Source organism: Schistocerca gregaria, chromosome 3, assembly GCF_023897955.1.
Source record: "Schistocerca gregaria isolate iqSchGreg1 chromosome 3, iqSchGreg1.2, whole genome shotgun sequence".
Lineage (NCBI taxonomy): Eukaryota > Metazoa > Arthropoda > Insecta > Orthoptera > Acrididae > Schistocerca > Schistocerca gregaria.
In genome coordinates this window covers 739,349,685-739,372,801 of record NC_064922.1, presented here as the reverse complement: position 1 = coordinate 739,372,801, position 23,117 = coordinate 739,349,685, and the positions used below count along the sequence as shown (strand labels likewise).

At 44.8% G+C, this 23,117-nt stretch overlaps 1 protein-coding gene across 1 annotated transcript in view; it reads right to left on the bottom strand.

Moving 5' to 3' along the window:
• Positions 1 to 23,117, bottom strand: part of LOC126355592 (uncharacterized) — a 632,860-nt gene that overhangs the window by 306,181 nt on the left and 303,562 nt on the right. The window contains exon 2 of the mRNA XM_050005955.1: positions 16,305 to 16,421. Within this exon, the coding sequence (XP_049861912.1) occupies positions 16,305 to 16,421 (117 nt within the window). The remainder of the gene's footprint in view (positions 1 to 16,304; positions 16,422 to 23,117) is intronic.

Here is a 23,117-nt window from a genome sequence, read left to right as displayed (position 1 = left end):
GAACATCTTTGGGATGAGTCAGAGCGGCGACTTCGGTCCACTCGCCAGCGTCCAACATCGTTGATTTCCGTAGCTTCTGCTCCTGGGGAAGAATCGGCTGCCACACATTGAGAAACCTAACTGTAAGTGTCCCAAGTAGATTCTGGTCGTCATGTAGGAGAAAGCTGGTCGCACCTCTTACGTCCACTAATAGGTATCCCAATACTTTCTATCAGATAGTGTTTACAGAAGAGGAGCATCAAAATCACCAACATTCATGGTTGGAAGTTTGAAGTCGGTGCACGATCCGCTGAAAAGTAAATCATTCTGAGTACTTTTTTATTATTTTTAAACATTAAATACACGCTACTGGACATTAAAATTGCTACACCACGAGGATGACGTGCTACAGACGCGAAATTTAACCGACAGGAAGAAGATGCTGTGATATGCAAATGATTAGCTTTTCAGAGCATTCACACAAGGTTGGCGCCGGTGGCGACACCTACAACGTGCTGACATGAGGAAAGTTTCCAACCGATTTCTCATAGACAAACAGCAGTTCACCGGCGTTGCCTGATGAAACGTTGTTGTGATGCCTCGTGTAAGGAGGAGAAATGCGTACCATCACGTTTCCGGATTGTAGCCTATCGCGATTACAGTTTATCGTATCGCGACATTGCTGCTCGCGTTGGTTGAGACGCAATGACTGTTAGCAGAATATGGAATCGGTGGGTTCAGGAGGGTAATACGGAACGCCGTGCTGGATCCCAACGGCCTCGAATCACTAGCAGTCGAGATGACAGGCATCTTATGCGCATGGCTGTAACGGATCGTGCCGCCACGTCTCGATCCCTGAGTCAACAGATGGGGACGTTTGCAAGACAACAACCATCTGCACGAAGAGTTCGACGACGATTGCAGCAGCATGGACTATCAGCTCGGAGACCATGGCTGCGGTTACCCTTGACGCTGCATCAGAGACAGGAGCGCCTGCGATGGTGTATTCAACGACGAACCTGTGTGCATGAATGGAAAAAGGTCATTTTTTCGGATGAATCCAGGTTCTGTTTACAGCATCATGATCGTCGCTTCCGTGTTTGGCGACATCGCGGTGAACGCACTTTGGAAGCGTGTATTCGTCATTGCCATACTGGCGTATCATCCGGCGTGATGGTATGGGGTGCCATTGTTTACACATCTCGGTCACCTCTTGTTCGCATTGACGACACTTTGAACAGTGTACATTACATTTCAGATGTGTTACGACCCATAGCTCTACCCTTCATCCGATCCCTGCGAAACCTTACATTTCAGCAATATAATGCACGACCGCATGTTGCAGGTCCTCTAAGGGCCTTTCTGTACACAGAAAATGTTCGACTGCTGCCCTGGCCAGCACATTCTCCAGATCTCTCACCTATTGAAAACGTCTGTCAATGGTGGCCGAACAATTGCCCCTTCACAATACGCCAGTCACTACGCTTGATGAACTGTGTTATCGTATTGAAGCTGCATGGTACCTGTAGACGCCATCCAAGCTCTGTTTGACTCAATGCCCAGGCGTATCAAAGTCGTTAGTAATGCCAGAGGTGGATGTTCTGGGTACTGAAATCTCAGGATCTATGCACCCAAATTGCGTGAAAATGTAAACACATGTCAGTTCTAGTATAATATATTTGTCGAATGAATACTCGTTTATCATCTGCATTTCTACTTGGTGTAGCAATTTTAATGGCCAGTTGTGTAACTCACCCAATAACGTCTCAGGCTTCCTATGACTTAATTTTTGTTGCCTTGTTCATACATTTTCTTGCTTTCCTAATACAGTGTTTGCAAATGAGTATACAGAAGTTTCCTTGAGTAGATGTGGGAAGCACTGCTAGGGGATCGGAGACCCATACGCTCTCGAGTGAGAATCGTAGCTCGGCAAGCTGACGCGTGTGCTGCGGGCTGCAGCCACTCGAGGAACTACCGTGCTGTTAGAGTAGTGAGCCGCGGCAGTGCACGAGGCACTACAGCACGGAGCACTGCCGGCATCCCAGCCTCATTGTGAACGGGGAGCCAGCTAGCCTAGCGGAGGACGGAAGCGCACCGCGCCTTTGAATTGCAAATGACTTCTTGCCTGCGCCGCCGCTATGATGGAACGAGGGGAGAAAACACATCTTATGAGGGCGTCGCTACGGAGTGGAAGGGGTGGGGGACGGGGGGAAGGGGGCAGGGGTGGAAGAGAGGGGGAAGGTGTCAGAGGAAGAGGGGGAGAGACGGCGCCAGCTCATCTCATTGGGAAATAATTAGATAGATTCCGCAGGCGAGTCACATCGCGGCGGGACCGCAAGAAGCCGTAATTACTGCCGCTCGCTGGGCTGTTCCGACAGAAAGGAGGCGCCGCCGCCCCCGAGGGACGCCGCTGGCTCCGCCGAGGTACTCAGCAGCGCCGCCGGGCGGCAGCCCTCCGCAAAGGACACAAAGTTCACTCGGGACTGCGGCCCGCGGCCCGCGGCCCGCGCTATTTAATCACTGCTCCGCAAGTTGCCAAAGTTTTACAGGCCAGCGCACATTTTTCTCCTCGGGATCATTTTCTCAATACTCTACACACTTCTGCATCGTTTTAAACCGCGTGTCCTCTAGGAATAAAATTCTCACTAAACATTATCTATCGCTGGTCGCAGAAAAGCAACTGTCAAAAACAATCCCTAGAAATTCAAATCATTTTGGATAGACGTAGACACTACGAAATACATCGCATACTGCGACTATACTGAGCCGTGTCGAAGTATCGACCTTGCTAGATCGAGGTCGATCCGTAGCTTTCGGGCGGTTGTCAGGGGCCTAAGCTGAGCAGCTGGTGAATGTAATCGATATCTGAGGGTCGTAGAGAGGGAGCTCAGACGGAGAGCCAAGTTGTGGACAGAATGGCGAGCAAATGCGTGGCGTGGCTGTCTGCAAATAAGCGAACCGAGCCAATTAGGCTGGGCACTGACACAGGCAGTACTCGGCAGCTGGCGGCAACGTGGACAGTGCGGGGACACAAGCTGTAGCCTTCAGTTGCTGCTCGACTGTCGACTGAGACTGCTAAGGAGATTGGCAGTCCACTCCTGAATTGATTCAAAGAGCCGGATCTTTCTAAATAGTGGATGACGGATGATTGGGAAAAAATGAATGGTAGCTCATCTGTTTCAAAATGAGCCTCTGGTGGTTGTAATGAGTGGGATGAAATTGTGTGCTAGGCTGCTGCAACGGCTGGCGAGCTCACATCGTAAAGAAAACGTTTCCCAAGCTAGAAAAAATGTTTATAGACCTTGCATATGTGGATTTGCTCACCTTATTAGTGCACGAAGCTTTTCTCATCTACCAAAACAGGAAATGAAGAAAGCTCCATTTTTTTTCAATTTATTGGCAGTAGGACAGTACCTATTCAGTTGTATCGACAGTAATGCTAATTATGACGATATGAAAGTAAGCTCCATACAACATCCAGTCTCGGAGTATAAAAAAATCTTCGACCCAACTGGGAATCGAGTCTGAGCCCCCTCAGTTAACAATCTGCCACGATGACCGCGCAGCTATCGAGCCAAAAGAAGTTGGAGTGCTTCAGTACGATATACACTTCTGGAAATGGAAAAAAGAACACATTGACACCGGTGTGTCAGACCCACCATACTTGCTCCGGACACTGCGAGAGGGCTGTACAAGCAATGATCACACGCACGGCACAGCGGACACACCAGGAACCGCGGTGTTCGCCGTCGAATGGCGCTAGCTGCGCAGTATTTGTGCACCGCCGCCGTCAGTGTCAGCCAGTTTGCCGTGGCGTACGGAGCTCCATCGCAGTCTTTAACACTGGTAGCATGCCGCGACAGCGTGGACGTGAACCGTATGTGCAGTTGACGGACTTTGGGCGAGGGCGTATAGTGGGCATGCGGGAGGCCGGGTGGACGTACCGCCGAAATGCTCAACACGTGGGGCGTGAGGTCTCCACAGTACATCGATGTTGTCGCCAGTGGTCGGCGGAAGGTGCACGTGCCCGTCGACCTGGGACCGGACCGCAGCGACGCACGGATGCACGCCAAGACCGTAGGATCCTACGCAGTGCCGTAGGGGACCGCACCGCCACTTCCCAGCAAATTAGGGACACTGTTGCTCCTGGGGTATCGGCGAGGACCATTCGCAACCGTCTCCATGAAGCTGGGCTACGGTCCCGCACACCGTTAGGCCGTCTTCCGCTCACGCCCCTACATCGTGCGGCCCGCCTCCAGTGGTGTCGCGACTGGCGTGAATGGAGGGACGAATGGAGACGTGTCGTCTTCAGCGATGAGAGTCGCTTCTGCGTTGGTGCCAATGATGGTCGTATGCGTGTTTGGCGCCGTGCAGGTGAGCGCCACAATCAGGACTGCATACGACCGAGGCACACAGGGCCAACACCCGGCATCATGGTGTGGGGAGCGATCTCCTACACTGGCCGTACACCTCTGGTGATCGTCGAGGGGACACTGAATAGTGCACGGTACATCCAAACCGTCATCGAACCCATCGTTCTACCATTCCTAGACCGGCAAGGGAACTTGCTGTTCCAACAGGACAATGCACGTTCGCATGTATCCCGTGCCACCCAACGTGCTCTAGAAGGTGTAAGTCAACTACCCTGGCCAGCAAGATCTCCGGATCTGTCCCCCATTGAGCATGTTTGGGACTGGATGAAGCGTCTTCTCACGCGGTCTGCACGTCCAGCACTAACGTTGGTCCAACTGAGGCGCCAGGTAGAAATGGCATGGCAAGCCGTTCCACAGGACTACATCCAGCATCTCTACGATCGTCTCCATGGGAGAATAGCAGCCTGCATTGCTGCGAAAGGTGGACACACACTGTACTAGTGCCGACATTGTGCATGCTCTGTTGCCCGTGTCTATGTGCCTGTGGTTCTGTCAGTGTGATCATGTGATGTATCTGACCCTAGGAATGTGTCAATAAAGTTTCCCCTTCCTGAGACAATGGATTCACGGTGTTCTTATTTCAATTTCCAGGAGTGTATTAAGGCAGAAAACACTTTCAGCACCATATTTCTGCTCTTTATTTCAAAAGAATATATTAAATTTCAGAAGGTCAGTAAACGATTACATGCTCTTGAATAAGTTGATACTTATTATCCTTTGTCTTAACATCGAACTCGGAATGCATTGCCAGCGATCTTAAAAGTTGTGGCCTTCAGCCACTGTGCAGTTGGGGCGTATTGCAAAGTGATTCAGGGATCACACCCCTCCCAACAGATCAAGCTCGCCACCACTCTCATTGATCGGACCAAGGCTGTCTCACTAGCTCACTGCTCCCTATCACTCTCAGGGATCGGACTGCAAGTTGGCTCACTAGCTCATTACTCCCACACTCCTATGCATTAGATCTCAAGCTAGCTCATTGCTCCCTGCCGCTCTCGCGGACGAGATCGTGCGGAGCACACCACATGGCGACTTCAGGCGCTACTCTGTTCCCTGTGCTCTTGGCATAGTGATACATCTTGCAACTCGCTTTCTTGACTGAGCACTTCTCCATCCAAGTTCAGTTCTTTATTCTTTGTATCCCTGTTTGATATGTTCTAGTCGTTGTCTTTTGTCTTCTTGTGCAGTTGCTCTTCAAGCCAGCCGACTACAGTCTGGAACCGCGCGATCGCTTCAGTCCCAGGCTCGAATCCTGCCTCGGGCATGGATATGTGTGATGTCCTTAGGTTCGTTAGGTTTAAGTAGTTTTAAGTTGTAGGGGACTGATGACCTCAGATGTTAAGACCCATAGTGCTCAGAGCCATTTGAACCATTTTTGTTGCTCTTCAGTTTTCTTGTTGTGTGAGTGTTCTTGTTAGATGTACTATTATAACTTCTTCTATGTCTGTTGCATTTATAGTCGCTGTTGTTGGCGTGTTGGTAGGCTTTACGTAAGTAGATTGTGGACAGTTGGGAATGTGGGTCTCACGGGAAGCGTACAAGGGATAAGTCCCCGCAGTCGCGCTATTCATCTGTGTCCTCTGTGGCTCAGATTGACAAAGCGTCTGCCACATAAGCAGGATACCCCGGGGTTCGAGACCCAGTCGGGGCACCCATTTTCAGCTGTCCCTATCGAGGTATATCAACAACACCTGTAGGCAACTGAGGGTTACAATTAATTATCATTTATTCTTCAATCTCGATTCGACGCCAACGACTACTAAATCAGTATTCCGACAACTTGAAGCTACTAACGGACTTATTATACATTGGTTGCAATAATCACACTGTGTTGTTTGAAACTGATAAACACTATTTTGTTGAAAACAATCTCCATTGCTATTTATACATTTCTCCCGCCTCTGCGGTAGGCTATGAATATCACGCTAAAAAAAACAGTTCTTCTTTTGAAATGAACCAGTCAGCGAGCCATTTTCGTACGTTTTCATACGAATTGAAGCGTTATTTAGCGAGAGCGTGTCCCAGTGATGCAAACAGATGATAATGGGACGGGGCCAGGACTGCGGTTGGGACAGCGAGGTCATCGGTCTCATCGGATGTCTCATCGGATTAGGGAAGGTAGTCGGCCATGGCCTGTCAAAGGAATCATCCCAGCATTTGCCTGAAACGATTTAGGGAAATCGCGGAAAACCTAAATCAGGATCGCCGGACTCGAGATGGAACCGTCGTCCTCCCGAATGCGAGTTCAGTGTGCTAACCACTGCGCCACCCCGCTCGGTTTAAGTCCGGAGAATAAGCCGCATGCTCTAGTATTTACCACCTGAATGTCTCGATCGGTTCCCTGACCCGTTTCGCTGTGTGTGATCATGGAGAAATATGACTTTGTGTTGCCTTTTCCCATATTCCAGTCGTTTTTTACGTAATGTTCGATTAAATCGATCATTTGCTGTTAGTTGCGATCAGTGTTAACGGTTTCACCAATTTTTAGCAACTCAGATGACATCGTTCAGATCCTACCAAACACAGAACATTGTCTTCTTTCCAAAGCAATTTGGTCTTGCTGTGAATGTCGTTCGTTTGCCGCGATTCACCGACGATTTACGACGCTTAGGATCCTCAAAATACATCCATTTTTCAAGACCTGTCACTATTCGACGGAGAAACGACGATCTTTTGTATCAAGCGAGCAGCATTTCACACGTGGACTTTCGATTTGTTTGCTGTCTTTCATTCAGTTCATGCGGAACCCATTTTCCCGCTTTCTGCACCTTCCCCATAGCTTTCAATAAGAGAGAAACGGCTTTCTGTGTCACATTCAACCGTTCCGCGAATTCCTGTTGAGTTGGAGTATCATCTTCATCCAATAAGGCCTGCAATTCGTTGGTTTCGAACTTTTTGGGTGGTTTTCCTCATTTCTAACGTCAATATCACCACTTTTGAATTATTTGAACCACTCAAAACACTGTTAGCTACAATATAGCAGTTCAGCAACTGGAAGCATTTAATTAAATAAATTATCTGGGAGTAGGCATTAGGAGTGATTTAAATGGAATGACCATATACAATTAATCGCCGGTAAAGCATATGTCAGACTGAGATTTATTGGAAGAATCCTAAGGAAATGCAATCCGAAAACAAAGGATGTAGGTTACAGTACGCTTGTTCGCCCACTGCTTGAATACTGCTCCGTACCACATAGGGTTGACAGAAGAGAGAGAAGATCCAACGGAGAGCAGCGCGCTTCGTTACAGAATCATTTAGTAATCTCGAAAGCGTTACGGAGATGATTGATAAACTCCAGTGGAAGACTCTTGAAGAGAGACGCTCAGTAGCTCGGTACGGGCTTTTGTTGAAGTTTCGAGAACGTACGTTCACCGAGGAGTCAAGCAGTATATTGCTCCCTCCTACGTATATCTCGCGAACAGACCAAGGGGATAAAATCAGAGAGATCAGATCCCACACAGAGGCATGCCGACAATCTTTCTTTCCGCGAACAATACGAGACTGGAATAGAAGGGAGAATCGATAGAGGTACTCAAAGTACCCTCTGCCACACACCGTCGGGTGGCTTGCGTAGTATGGATGTAGATGTAGATGTAGGTATTACAAGCTAGTACGGGAGTTTTCTATTAATCAAATTGTTTCCTTTTTTGAAATGCTTACCAATAAATTAACAGGAAATCTCGTACCCTGCGAAAGAGCTCAGCAACGAAGCGGGAACGTCGGATCGGAATAATCCACAAGACTGATGCGGTATCAGTACCGCACGTGTTTGCGCTAGCAGCGGTGCCGGCTGTCGAGATTTCGCCGAGGCGCCCTGCGGCGGTCGCTCACAGCACGCACCCCCACACCTGAGCGCCGGCGCTGGGCGGACGTAAGCCGCTGCGGCAAGGCTCGCCGTCTTAATGCACGAGGCGTGTACGCGCTAAGCCGTGCGCCATCAGTCAAATCCTAACCTGGCCGCGATGCCGCGCCGGCACACTCTTCTATTAGGGCGGCCGGCTTCAGGGATTTGCCAGATGCTAAGACTGCTCTCGGCTCAGGTTGCAGCCTGGGACCGCAGCGCGCTAAATGATTCATGACGCGCCCATCATACGCTGCCCTCCTCCGGAAGACTTTCCGCTATGTTCTTACGCGCACAACGCAGCCAAAGCGCGATTTCGTACCCTCGTCTATAGCTACGTGTATATCCAAACTCTCAAAACCACTGTGAAGCGCATATAGTACCAACACGCTTTACTGACACTAACAGAACTATAAAAGTTCCAAAAAATAAAAGCTCATATGGTGTTCAGGGAATTTCGAAGACAATTCTGAAATGTTATTCCAACCTAACGAGTTGATATATGCGACATATGCGAATTTTTTACAAGAATAGTCCCACAATTAAGTGCAAACAATTTACTTAGCATATCATAGTTTGGATTCCAGAAGGGTTGTTCGACTGAGTATACTACTTATACACAAATAAAAAAAAAGGTTTGCGTCACCTCGGTTCCGAGAGTTTCGGAACCTGTACAGAAAATTGGAATAGAGGTCAACATAAACGTCATTTCCGTCCTTTTTATTGCTCATGAAAACCACACATTACATGTTGTACCACCACACAGCGAGACCTTCAGAGGTAGTGGTCCAAACTGCTGTACACGCCGGTACCTCTAATACACATTAGCACGTCCTCTTGCAATTGATGCAGGCCTGTATTCGTCGTAGCACACTATCCACAAATTCATCAAGGCATTGTTGGTCCAAATTGTCCCACTCCTCAACGACGATTCGGCGTAGTTCCCTCAGAGTCATTGGTGGGTCACGTCGTCCATAAACAGCCGTTTACAATCTATTCCAGGGTTCATGTCTGGAGAACTTGCTGGACACTCTAGTGGAGCGATGTCGTTATCCTGAAGAAAGTCATTCACAAGATGTGCACGATGGGGTGCTAATTGTCGTCCATGGAGACGAATGCCTCACCAATATGCTGCCGATATGGTTGCACTATCGGTCGGAGGATGGCATTCACGTATCGAATAACCGTTACGGCGCCTTCCATGACCACCAGCTGCGTACGTCGGCCCCACATAATGCCACCCCAAAAAAGAAAGGAACCTCCACCTTGCACCTTGCTGCACCAGCTGGATAGTGTCTCTGAAGCGTTCAGCCTGACCGGGTTGCCTCTAAACACGTCTCCGAAGATTGTCTGGTTGAAGTGTCCTGAGCGATCAATTCCGCATGTTGTTGAACCCATCTGTACTGCGATGCATGGAGTCGTGGTTGCAAAGATGGACCTCGCCATTGACGTCGGGAGTGAAGCTGCGCGTCATGCAGCATATTGCGCACAGTTTGAGTCGTAGCATGACGTCCTGTGGCTGCCCAAAACCATTATTCAACATGTTGGCGTTTCTGTCAGGTTCCTCCGAGCCATAATCCGTAGGCAGCGGTCATCCAGTTCCTGTCTCTCTGTATCTCCTCCATGTCCAACCAACATCGCTTTGGTTCACTCCGAGACACCTAGACACTTCCCTTGATGAGAGCCCATCGTGGCACAAAGTAACAACGCGGACGCGATCGAACCGCGGTATTGACCGTTAGGCATGGTTGAACTACAGACAACAATAGCCGTGTACCTCCTTCCTGGTGGAATGACTCGACTGATCGGATGTCGGACCCCCTCCGTCTGATAGGCGCTGCTCATGCATGGTTGTTTACATCTTTGGGCGGGTTTAGTGACTCTTCTGAATAGTCAAAGGGACTGTGTCTGTGATACAATAGCCACAGTCGTCTATTTTCAGGAGTTCTGGGAATCAGGGTGATGCAAAACTTTTTGTTATGTGTGTACATTCACTCATCAAATAGTGCGAGTCTTAAACAATAAAATATTGCCAAATGGTATTTTTTCCTTTCCAAGGCGTTTGGTTGTTCATAACATGTTAATCTGTTGAAGATACTAAAGATTTTTGGAATTGATATCTTTAGGGAAAACAAAGCGAATGAAAAGGATTGTTCTGGATAATTCAAACAACGTCGAAAGGGTAGAAAATGTTTGTGACTCGGGAGAAAACACAAAGACAATCCCGCAGGGTTCAATTTTGGGCCCATTCCTACCACTAAACACTCAATAAGCAAAGTTGGTACTTTTCTGCAGACGATACTAGTGTTATAATAAATCCCATAAGAGAGAAATCAACAGACGACAAGGTAAATTACATTTTCCAAAGAATTATGAAGTGTTTCTCACAAAATGGACTATCCTTAAAGTTTGAAGAAAAGAACACTATATTCAGCTACATAGGACAAATAGAGTAGTACCAACAATACTGACGTAGCACATGAGCAGAAGTCAGTATTTTTGGAGGAACATAGTGATGAAAACTTTAACTCGAAGAAGCGTATTACTGAGCTTCTCAAACAGTTAAATTGAGCTACTTATGCTCTTCGTGTAATGGCTGGTCTTCACAGCAAACAAATCAACCTCCTGACATATTTTGCATATTTCTACTCAATATTGTCTTACGGAATTATTTCCTAGGACTCGGTCGATAATTAATAATAACATCCTTATGTACTGTCACTTACATTGTTTAATGCAATCGCTATGACATCTTTCTCCAAAAATCACTGTATTTCTACCCTTAAACCATAAATTTCTGCTCAGTGTATTTTTCTACAGGATTGGGAGAGAAAGGAAGAAGGGGAGGGAAATTAGGATTAATGTCCCGTCGATGACTAGGTCGTTAGGGAGGTTGCAGTAGGTACTGGGAGATGAAGAAGCTTGCACAGGATAGAGTAGCATGGAGAGCTGCATCAAACCAGTCTCAGGACTGAAGACAACAACAACAACAACACTATCAACGGCACCATTCCCGCATTTGCCTTGAGTGATTTATTGAAATCACAGTAAACCTAAATCCGGATGGACGAACAGTGATATGAGCCGCCATCCTCCGCACATCACCCCCCTCCCTCCAACTACAACACCGGTATGAATGGGAGGATAGGCGTGGGAGAGGGGTGGTGTAGATATTGGAAGTGTACACTTTCCGCTTTTAACCTGCCCATGGTTGCCCTTTAACCAGGCAGGCAAGCTGGCGCACGTTACCTGCAGAACGGGCAGGCTGCTCTACTCCCATCCAAGCTGTATCTCCGTAGCAGTAGGTGAAGCTACTTTGAGGGTAGGCAGACTGGAAATAGAATTTTTATACCTCGTTTAGAAGATAGTTTTTCTTGTAAGACACGCCAGTGGGGCACAGCACCAGAGGGGGCGCGCGATCTTCCTGCCGCCTGGCGGTGTTAAAACTAATTACGCCTACTGTGCCGTCGCTGGCTGCGACGCGTGCTGCGGTGCCAGGAAAGCGTGCTCCCAATTATGTTTTGTTCTGCATCCGCCGCGCCGCTGTGTTTGCGCCGGGCCTCGCTCGTGTTTGCCGTGTGATGCTCGGTGAAATATGTAGTTCAATTTAATATGCATTAGCGAAATGGAGTTCAGAATTCAATTAAATCTTGATACAAAACAGCAAGGCTGCAGCGGAACAATTAAAACAAACAAAATTAGCGCATATATTCCGCTGATGTGATGAATCAACTAATAAATATTTGCGGTGTGCTGACAGCGGTGACTGTTTCCTTTTTTGCCCGGATTTTAAGTGGCGAGTGGGTTCAGCGTAGAGGGTTTTCATTGCCTCTCGCTCTCAAGCGCCTGCGGTGTACGTATTTTAGAAGGGAGGAGCACTTCAGCCAGGTCGTGAGCTAGTTTTCGTTTTATTTATGCTACAAAAGAGCTTCTTCATATTTTTTACCTTCTCTTCGGTCAAACTAGCGAGGTGTGGATTGGAGCAGCATGTTCGCACTTCACCTTTTTGCCCTCGGTCTGCCTAAATATTACACCCGATCTTTTCCCTTCCTGCTAAAGGTAGTCAACGTTTTTGTATGTTGCCGCCAAAAGGACAACATTCTACTCCCCATTCAGGCCTACGTGTGTGTTCCACAGATGCGAACAGAGCGACCTATGACCTTAACTCCCACCCGCTCCCCTCCCCCGGGATGGGGGAGAGGGCATTCAGAAGCAGTTCATCTGCCCCTCGGAAGGTAAGCTCAAGGGCTACTCTACTCACATATACCCAGGCCGAAATTATCTTCACCAATCGGGCTCGCATCGATGTGCCTCGCAACACAGTACTAGTATGAAGGAAGGCGGAGAATGTAATGAATACCGGATAGCAGCGACTGTAACCAAAACCATTTGTCGTGAAATTTGGATATTCCTCGCCAGATTCATTTTTGTGCTCTCATTAATCACGTATTATTTCAAATAATCATTACCTAAAACCTATTAGAGACAGAGAATCGTTGTTTGTTGTAGACGCTAACGTGAAAGACTCAAATTTCAGACACGCGAAATTAGTGAACCGATTTGAGAGCAGTTCAGAAGAGCAATTTGTCCCACAATTCCAGACTGCAATAAACCTATGATTCTGCGGCCCTGGCGGCCGAGCGGTTCTAGGCGCTTCAGTCTGAAACCACGGGACCGCTACGGCCGCAGGTTCGAATCCTGCCTTGGGCATGGATGTGTGTGATGTCCTTAGGCTAGTTAGGTTTAAGTGGTTCTAAGTTCTAGGGGACTGATGACCTCAGAAGTTAAGACCCATAGTCCTCAGAGCCATTTGAACCATTTGAAACCTATTATTCTGTTATTTGCTACATGAGGAACTCCAAAATTTAAAATGTATGAAATGTGTTATGCAGCATGTGATACAAAATCACCAGAAATGAAATTAAACCGCTTTGGTTTTCCGAGCATGACGCAAATCAGAAAATTATTAGATTTCTACAACTCTGCTCGCAGCCGGTCTTTTAAATTAGATGCGTAATCGAATTAATTTTTTGCCACACCAACAGCCCTAAAAGAAACGCAGGTTTAAAATACTAAATTCCAATTTGTATTCCTGTAGAAGCGAAACATTCTTCGGTGGACATGTTGTCCCGATAATGCAATCACTCTATTCCCTACACACAGATAAACTTTTTGTTTATTCTGATATCAGACATACAGTTATATGTAATATAAAATACTGGAATGTGTGGGGTCCTGCCCATTCGTCTCTTATAGTGTGCCTAAAGGATGCTGCGCTCTCGGAATGCCATACGACAATCCAAGCAAAACCACAGTAATAGCTTTTATTTCAAATAAGAAGAATGACAATGTTTGTATTTACAACAAGTGGTTGCAAGCGATGGGTGACATACAAGTAAGTGTCCTTTGCTACAGACAATGATCATGCAAGCAACTGATATGGATCACACGTCACTGCTATCTTGGCACTCTCTGCTAGGCCTCGCTAAGCCACTGCGAATACTGTCTGAATACTGAGCCGCCGATGCGGGCACGATTGGTGCTTATATGCTCTTCTTGCAGAGGCCGCTCGTGTCGTGGAGCGGTCCTAATGAGCGCACGTCGTTTCACCGCCTTCTATTCTCTTGCGTTCTTCACCTTCGTTCCAGCGCTTGTGGTTGCGTCATAACAGATTGTAACCGCGAGAGTGCTCTATGCGTCAAGATACGAAAACACACAGCTTCTACCAGCACAAAAACCGTAATTACTGTCACTTGACACGCTGCGTGATCTCCACAAACGCCTGCACTGAAAAGAAGAGCTTAAGGAGCGCTTGTTGACTTGAAAACATGTCGAACTTTGCAGCAGGGTCAGTGGTGGTAGATGAGTGCGTAACGTGGAACTTGTGTAGTTGCAATGTCCTTTGAAATGAAAGATGAACGTTTTACATCACGTCGACAAAGATTTATTAGAGAGGGAGCACAAGCTCGGATGGCATCGTTTGAGAATGAGGAAGAAAATCGGCAGGGCCCTTTCGAAGAAAAAAAACCTACTATTTGCCTGCAGCTATTTAGCGATATCAGGAATAATCTAAATCTCGAGAGTCGGACGCCCATTTGAACTGCAGTTCTCACGAATGCGAGTCTGGCGTGCTAACCACTGCGCCACCTCGATCAGTGCAATGTTCTTTTTTCCGCACTAGCTGGTACAAAATATTTTTTACCTTGATTTTAATTGTGTGTTTATAATAAAGTGGAACTGTTCATTACCAAATTGTGAAGAATAATGTTTTAATAAAAACAATATGTTTTACTAGTGTTACTAATTAATAATCCCATGAAAATAGGAGTGTTAACAATAAATTAAGATTTGGTACAAAAATGTGACACATCGAACAGGAAATAAAACACATGTTTTCATTTCTAAAGACTGAACAATATTACTGATGTAAATACGTTTCTAAATTGAACAACACAGCATTTCGTATGCCTGAACCAAATTTTAATTAATTCTTGTAGGATTAGTATATAAAAAAATATTTTTTAAAAATTATGATTCAGTATTTGTTAATTAATATTTACATTTCATAATAAACACTGAATTTTTAAAAAGTTGATTCTAATGAAAACAGATACAACCTCTTCACGATTACAGGCCTTTTAGGATACAAACTCGGTTACCAGCGACTCCTTTAAAAACGTTTTGCACTCAGAAATCTTATAATCTTCGTCGTTCTCCTTTACGAAATTGATGTCCCCTTGTGAGTTGCATTTTGCTGTCTGGTCCGGCTGCGGAAACAGCCGTGTTTCGCCATAGTTGCTAGTCTATGAGCTTTCCCTGATATTCGTCAGATAATCGCCGGCTTTCAAAGTATAATTGTGGAAATACATTTTACGACGTCCTAAATTCATTATCTAATGTACGCTACAACTAACGAATATTTGTGTGATTACAGATTCCGGTAAATTGTGTTGTCCTGACATCAGTAAGGAGAGATAAAAAAAATCCCGTTCGAAGGCAGTACAGTGCAGAATCGGTGCGCGCATGAGGCAAAATCGCCGTGAGCACTGAGTCAATCTCACCGGCGCACCAGGCTGAAGATATCCTTTTGGTAAACGCCGTGTCATGTTGCGTGAAGGAGTCCGCAACTGCCTGCTACACACCCTCCTCCGAAAGGAATCGTCGACCCTTCACAGCCTAAGAGACCGGAGGCGCGATAATCGCATAGGGAGAGATCAGCACTACAATGTGGGCCCTCGACGGTCTCCCACTTAAGTTGTACCAACTTCTCCCTAATGACAAGATATGTTTCAAATGGCTCTGTGCACTATGGGACTTAACTTCTGAGGTCATCAGTCCCCTAGAACTTAGAAATACTTAAACCTAACTGACCTAAGGACATCACACACATCCATGCCCGAGGCAGGATTCGAACCTGCGACCGTAGCGGTCCCCCCCAGAAGAGGCCTTGTAAAAAAAGGAGAAACGCGTCTGGGTGCATAAATAAAAACAAAAAATTTCGATGTGCAGCATGCAAAAGGCATTTTCTTTCAAACAACTGCAACTTGTATTTCTAGCTGTTTGTCGTTTCCGTTGTGACGCGTCACTGAACTTAAGGGTTCGTTTTTAAAGCACCAACTGGCTCCTTTCGTGATTCGTGGTCTGAAATACTGTGTGCACCCTATTCCTAATAGAGTGTTAAGCCACTGCGGCCATTTATTCTACCAATTTTTTGAAGCACCTAACAATACCGTGAGTTTACAAGCCTCGTCTGTGTTTTACACATACGTTAAGCGGGTCTCAGAATTCAAGTCGTAAAGCAGTCTCTGCAGCCTTCGGCATTTTCATGTAAGTACGTGAAGGAACATTAAAAGCCGACCAGAAGGGAATTCAGAGCGTCATTTCCTTATTGACATCGTATACACCTCCTTAGCCAGACATCCGAGTCACTTTGTACTGTTTCTAATCACAGAGACCTGAAAAATTTCAGCTAGTCTTTCCTTCATATATACTCGCTCTTCCATGGTACAAGGGTCGGCAGGCGCGCGGCTGTAGCGAATGGTACTCACTGGCGACGGTGCTGCCTTCTGGCGGCGGCTGGGCGCTGTCTTCTCCTTCGGCGGCTGTGGGCACCGCGTCCGCACCTCCTGCCTTCTCGCCGCACTCCGCTTCCCATTCCTCCTCTCCTGCAACAGGAGGGGGCCAAGAAGTGAGTCGGCCAGCAGCTAACGCGCGCACACACACACACACACACACACACACCAACACACACACACACACACACGCACCTCGTGTTTGGCGGCAATTTGTTATTTTTTTTACGAAGCATTTAGGTCCTGTATGGCCTCTGCAAAAACCAACGCCTACGTACAATCAGTTGCAAATAAAACGACTGCTGTTCGTTTATTACTCCGAGGGCACAACAACAGAGATAATAGTAATACAGTCGTGTTAAAGTTGCACGTAGTTGCGCGGGTAAAGCTGAGATTAATAAAGTACCTTCTTAGAGTTGTGCTGCTCGTTCACTGTGTGGTATTAAAGATGTTTAATTCGTTACAAGTGGTGTGAGTGCGAGCCATTCAAATCAGCTGCAATTTGCATGAAAGTGCTATGAAACGAAGCGGCCATTTGGATGCACTGTGTAACTTTCTGACATCTTGACCATAGTTTTTTATTATTTCCAAAATCACCTTACACGTATCGACATTCCTTCTTTTACAGAGGCAGTGTCCATCATATAAAATTGTTCGTTAGGTATACTATATCTCAACATTCTCAATCACGAAACAAGTGCAAACGCGATTTTGGAAATAATAGAGTGTGGTCAAGACGTCAGAAGGTTGTTAAAGTGCATTCAATTCATATTTTTAACAAATAGTATTGTTGATTTGGTGCATATTTTTTAAACTTATTGTTATTAATTGCTCTTCTCGGGCTTAGTCCAAAGTTCAAACATAAAACCATAAAATAATATTACCTTTCATTTTATATATGTAAAAATAAATTTGAAAAAAATGCTATTTAAGGTTGAATTGTTGATTTGGTGCATATTTTTTAAACCTATTGTTATTAATTGCTCTTCTCGGGCTTAGTCCAAAGTTCAAAGATAAAACCATAAGATAATATTACCTTTCATTTTATATATGTAAAAATAAATTTGAAAAAAATGCTATTTAAGGTTGAATAGCAACTACACCGTTTTTGTTCTACTGTTATTTGTTTATTTCGAACTAGTTCAAAAAATGGTCCAAATGGCTCTGAGCACTGTGGGACTTAACATCTGAGGTCATCAGTTCCCTAGAGCTTAGAACTACTTAAATTTAACTAACCTAAGGACATCACACACATCCATGCCCGAGGCTGGATTCGAACCTGCGACCGTCGCGGTCGCGCGGTTCCAGGCTGAAGCGCCTAGAACCGCTCGGCCATTTCGGCCGGCTTTCCAACTAGTTCTCGGCTTGTTGGACCATCCTAGCGTCTGCAGGAGACATTTAGTTCTTAGGTAGCCAAACATTATAAGCAAAGATATAATCCCTTTCACAAAATGTTGTGCATCAAACTTGTTACTTAACGCTGAAATTACACTCTATGCAGTGCACAATATTAAGTGCAAAAAATACTGAAACTACATAATATTACAGTAACCAAAATCTGCAAAATCATAATACCTGAATATGAAGCTAAGTACTTCACCATCATGAACCCAGTGGCTCCTGAACTGTGTGAGCTTCATAAACTGCTCAAGGAAGGTCCACATGTAGACGTCTTCTGCCAACCTACACCACATCAGACTACAATATTATGGAAGAATTACATTTGTGTATCAAAACCGAGACAAAATTTAAATCTAAGTTTGGAATTGTAAATTCAGTGGACCTCATTAGTCAAGTTAAAGACCTCCCTATTCCACATAGTGCAAAACTAGTATCTTTTGATATTAGCAGCTTATTTACAAACATAGCAGTAAAAGAATGAGTCGATATTTTGACAGAACTACTATGCATAACAGATGTCAAACCTGTACAAGTGGAAGACATAAACTAGCCATCCAGACATCTTTACAGCAAAATTAATTTAATTTGAAGGAACGCTATACAAACAGCTAGATGATTCGGCAATGGGGTCCCCCCTCAGTCCTCTTTTAGCAGAAACCTTCATGGATCATTTCGAAAACCAGTTTCCACATAATTATCCTCTCAGTGGCAATATCAAAAATTCCTACAGATATGTAGATGTGGTAGTGTGTCTGTGGACTGGTGCCAGTTGACAGTTGAACGCAATCCTAGAATATCTAGGTCCACAACACGAAAACATCCAGTTCACCATGGAGATTACTGACAAATCCATTAACTTCACAGACTTCAACACAGATACCACAACAAATACACACAGATACCAAATTTACAGAAAACCTACAATGACAGGTACGGTAACACCCTCATGTTAACTATGGCCAATAACATACAAACATGCTGCCTTTGATTCCATGGTGCGTCGCCTTACCAATGTCTAAAGAGACTTTTCAGATAGATACCATTAATTGCATCTAACAACGCCTATACTCCTGACTTAACCGACAACATTCCACACAAGAAACAAAGAAGAAAAATATTCCCCTTCCTCTGCAGCAATAGCCATATCTAAAACCAAACTAGTACCCCATATTTAGGAAATCTGTCGGACAAATTACCAAAATTCTCAAATTCAGCAAGTACAAAACCTCATATTATGTAAGAAGTACTAACGCTCATATCTTATTCAACAGCAAGGACAAAACAGACTTATTAAGTAACAGTGATATTTATAACATTACCTGCAGTGACTGCAAAAAACTGTGTATTGGTAAACAGGTAGGGGTGTAGCAATTATGCTGATTGAACACGAATGCAGCTAGAGATTACGTAAGGCATAAATCACCTTTGCTGAAAATATGTTGAAGGAACACACAGATACCAAGTCCACATACAAGTACTATGTATAGCCAACAAAGGAAAAAAAGAAAACAACTAAGTCTGTTAAATGCACTTGAGATAAGCGAATATTTGGATCAAAATCCCTAGCTGGTTATAAACGATCATTTACAGCTGAGCACATACCAATTTTTAAGGTTCAATTGATGTAATCAACCAGACGCATATCCACAGCCCATCACAATGTCATGTACTGCTACACAAAATTAAAACGATAGAATTTCATATTCCTTGCCTCTCGGACTTCAATATTATAACAAGATTAACTTGTAATGCTGTAATATTGTGTTTTTTAATCATGCTCTGTGTTTAACACTGTCCACTGCATAAACTGTAATTCACAATGTAAAACATGTTTCTTGCACAACATAAGTGACTAGTGTTCAGTTAGACATTTCTCAACCAATGTCATGATCTTACCACCATACAACTTGTAATATTGTGTATTTTAGTCATTGTATTGAGTATTGTCCATTGTGTAAAGAGTAGTATACAACGCTAAAAAAACATGTTATGTGCGCAATATAAATGAAGAGAACTCAGTTTGACAACCAGTGTCAACACCCACAAACTTTATCATTACAATCATATAACCTGCAACACAGTTCTTCCCTGAATATGGCCCAAAAGACGAAAATTAGTTAAAAATAAATATCTGTAGAAGAAAAACAGTTCACTTGCTATTCAACCCCAAATATGGACTTGTTCTACCACGAAGTAACGAAAGACTCCATTACTATTTGACTACGTTACACTATTTCACTCGAGAAAACTTTGATAACAGTGGTGCAATAATTGCATTATATTATTATTATTTGAGGTCAGGCATTAGTGCTAATAATTTGGCTCATGGCCATTGAACGAGCAAATTCAACACCTAATGACTGTAAATACGCACGCTTGCCCTTTAGCAACTGCGATAGTTAACTATGGGAAATCAGTATTTTTTGGTGTAATCTCTAGATAATAATACATTAGCAAAACCAAAATTAAAATGAGCAGTTCCTGTAAACAATGCCGACTCCATCCTTTTTGAAGACAGTAAAGATTTGCATTTTACACACGTTAGAAAAATTATACATCACTCAAAGTGTTTTTCTGAGCATTCCTGTCAATTTACGACGTGTTCTAAGCGCCCACGCGTAGGATCTAGCAGAGTCGAAATTCAAGACAAATATGAAACATGATCTCTCACGTTTGCTCGGCACGAATATATGCGAAAGTGCGAACTCCACATCCGCAACTACGCTAACCTTTACACACCGCCTCAGGCAACTGCGTCTCCATGACACGGACACTGTGTTCAGTTTCCACATTGTAGTCTCTCTATTTACGGAAGTTTCACTTTCTGATTCATTGCAACTAATCGCGGAATAGCTCGACGATTTTTTCACAAATCCTTTTCGGTACGTTCTGACATTATTTATTTCCTAGTAGACGGAATATATTGTGAACAAACCGTTGGCGTGGCGTCGGTTATTCGTTATTACCCGTCGTGACGAAGCTAGTGGCCTGTAATTAGTTCATATGGAAAGCTTGGATAAAAATAGAGGCCACCTGCACGCTTTAGCTCAAGGAAAATTATGCATCTTACTTACCTGAAATGAAGACTGCCATAATTAATATATCTTCTGAAACTTCCTGGCATATTAAAACTGTATGCCGGACCGAGACTAGAACTCAAGGCCTTTGCCTTTCGTTCTACCATCCTTTTTTTTGCTCTGCGTTTGGTCTGGCGGACGTCACAAGACATCCGTTGAAGTTGATCGTTGATTCCTTTACTCAGGTTTCTTTTTTTTTTTTTTTTAATTACAGAGTGCGAGCAGCCCTCTGACCGAACACGCTGCCGGCCGCGGTGGTCTAGCGGTTCTAGGCGCTCAGTCCGGAACCGCGCGACTTCTACGGTCGCAGGTTCGAATTCTGCCTCGGGCATGGATGTGTGTGATGTCCTTAGGTTAGTTAGGTTTAAGTAGCTCTAAGTTCTAGGGGTCTGATGACCACAAATGTTAAGTCCCATAGTGCTGAGAGCCAACCGAACACGCTGAGCTATCGTGACGGCCCATCTGAGCTACCCAAGCACGACTCACGCCCGGTCTTCACAACCTTACATCTGCCAGTACCTCGTCTCCTACCTTTCAAACGAAACAGAAGCTCTCCTGCGAACCATGCGGAACTAGCACTCCTGGAAGAAAGGCTATCTTCTGTCAGAAAAAGCAATGCCAAGGGTGAATTAAATACTCCAGAAAAGACCAATTTCTTAGCAAATAGCGAAGTATTAAAATCTAAAAACACAGATGCTTACATCCTTTCTTTCGTTGTTCAAACACAGGGAGTAATAACAAAAGTTGACACAAATCTTGAAAAAGCTTAAATTTTGGGAGTCATGCAATCTATATTCCCCGTTATAGGCGGTAGAAATTTTACTAAGCAGTATGTAAGGGCTGGTAAAGAACAAGTTGCCAGACTGCAGATCTGCTACTTAACCGTCGGATCACAAACTTTACCAGACGCTGTGCCTACTCTTGCAGTGCCTTAGGTGCCACTTGTCAGGCAGTGCTTTACAAAAGCCTCCGATATGGATCCATCAGAGAGATGAGGTGCAGATAAAACAGTGAGCCTCATTCTATAGAGTCTTACTTCTCACCTGTTGCTACTTGAGTTCATAGGGGCGGTCAACACACGCACACGGATAGGTTGTGACCTGAAAAGCATTGACGACGAGGAGCTCAGGAACTTGCTGCGTTTAATAACATGGACTTGAGGGAGGCGCTGGACATCACTCGTATGGTGGCCTTCGCTTCCGTCACAGAGGGACAACGTTTCTATCCTGTTTCTGTTCTGTTCAAACAAACAGTAGCGCGCCAGATCACCAAAGCAACTTTTCCCGTCGCTGCCCGCGACAAGCACACAAGGTTGTCAGCGTCCAAATGGGATCGGTGCCAAACCTGTGGATGAGCCTCTTCAGACAAACATTGCTCACCGACCTTACCGGCGACAAGCGGAAGCAAGTGAACATCGTAATGTAGATGAGTGGTCTCAGTACCGAAACCTGTTATACTCCACGCAACATGAAATCACTCCTGTAGGTCAGAATCCCCAAATGTCTGTACTCATAGGGTAACAACTTCGCAAATACCATATCAGCGACAGCCTATAGTTATCAATGTATTGATCGATAAGATAACAAATGTTATAGACGTTGTCATTCAGAATACGCGACAGAACAGTGCTATGATAGCATCAGGCGTCTCGTAAGAGGTACTTTAATTCCCTTCTAGCCTAAATTATGAATCCTATAAAAATGCTGCAATGAAACATAAGATCAGCTAACTTCAATAGAGAACGCTTAGTAAGAGAACTATACATCAGTCAGTCTGATATATGGTTCAAATCTCAGCAGACTGCTCGCTTTAAAAATTATTTCGTAGTAACGGATGACCATCTTGATGGAAAATGTGGCGTTTCTATATCAGTAAAAAATGCAAAGGACCTTAAAAAAAATCTGGTCAGTGCAAGAAACAATGAAATCGAATTAGTTGCTGTGCAAATGCAAATTACCCACAAAACTTTTACATTATTATCTGTGTACAAAGCTACCCACTACTGTATCGTGGAAGATGACTTGATACTCCTAATACCTTTATTTATAATAGGTGGAAGCCTGAATTCCAGTCATGTTGCGTGGGGAAGCGACATGACAGACAGGAACGGTAGTTCTTTGATCGATGTTATGGAAGACAATAACCCAGTTATAGTCAATGAAGTAGCTCGAACTATCGTGTCTACCTCCTTCCGTAGAAGTTCCGCTATTGATATAATGCTTTGCGCCTCCTGTTTCACCGAACTTTCTAACTGGTACGTTCAAATTGATTCACTGAGATAAGATTATCTCCCAATAGAATTCTTCTTTAA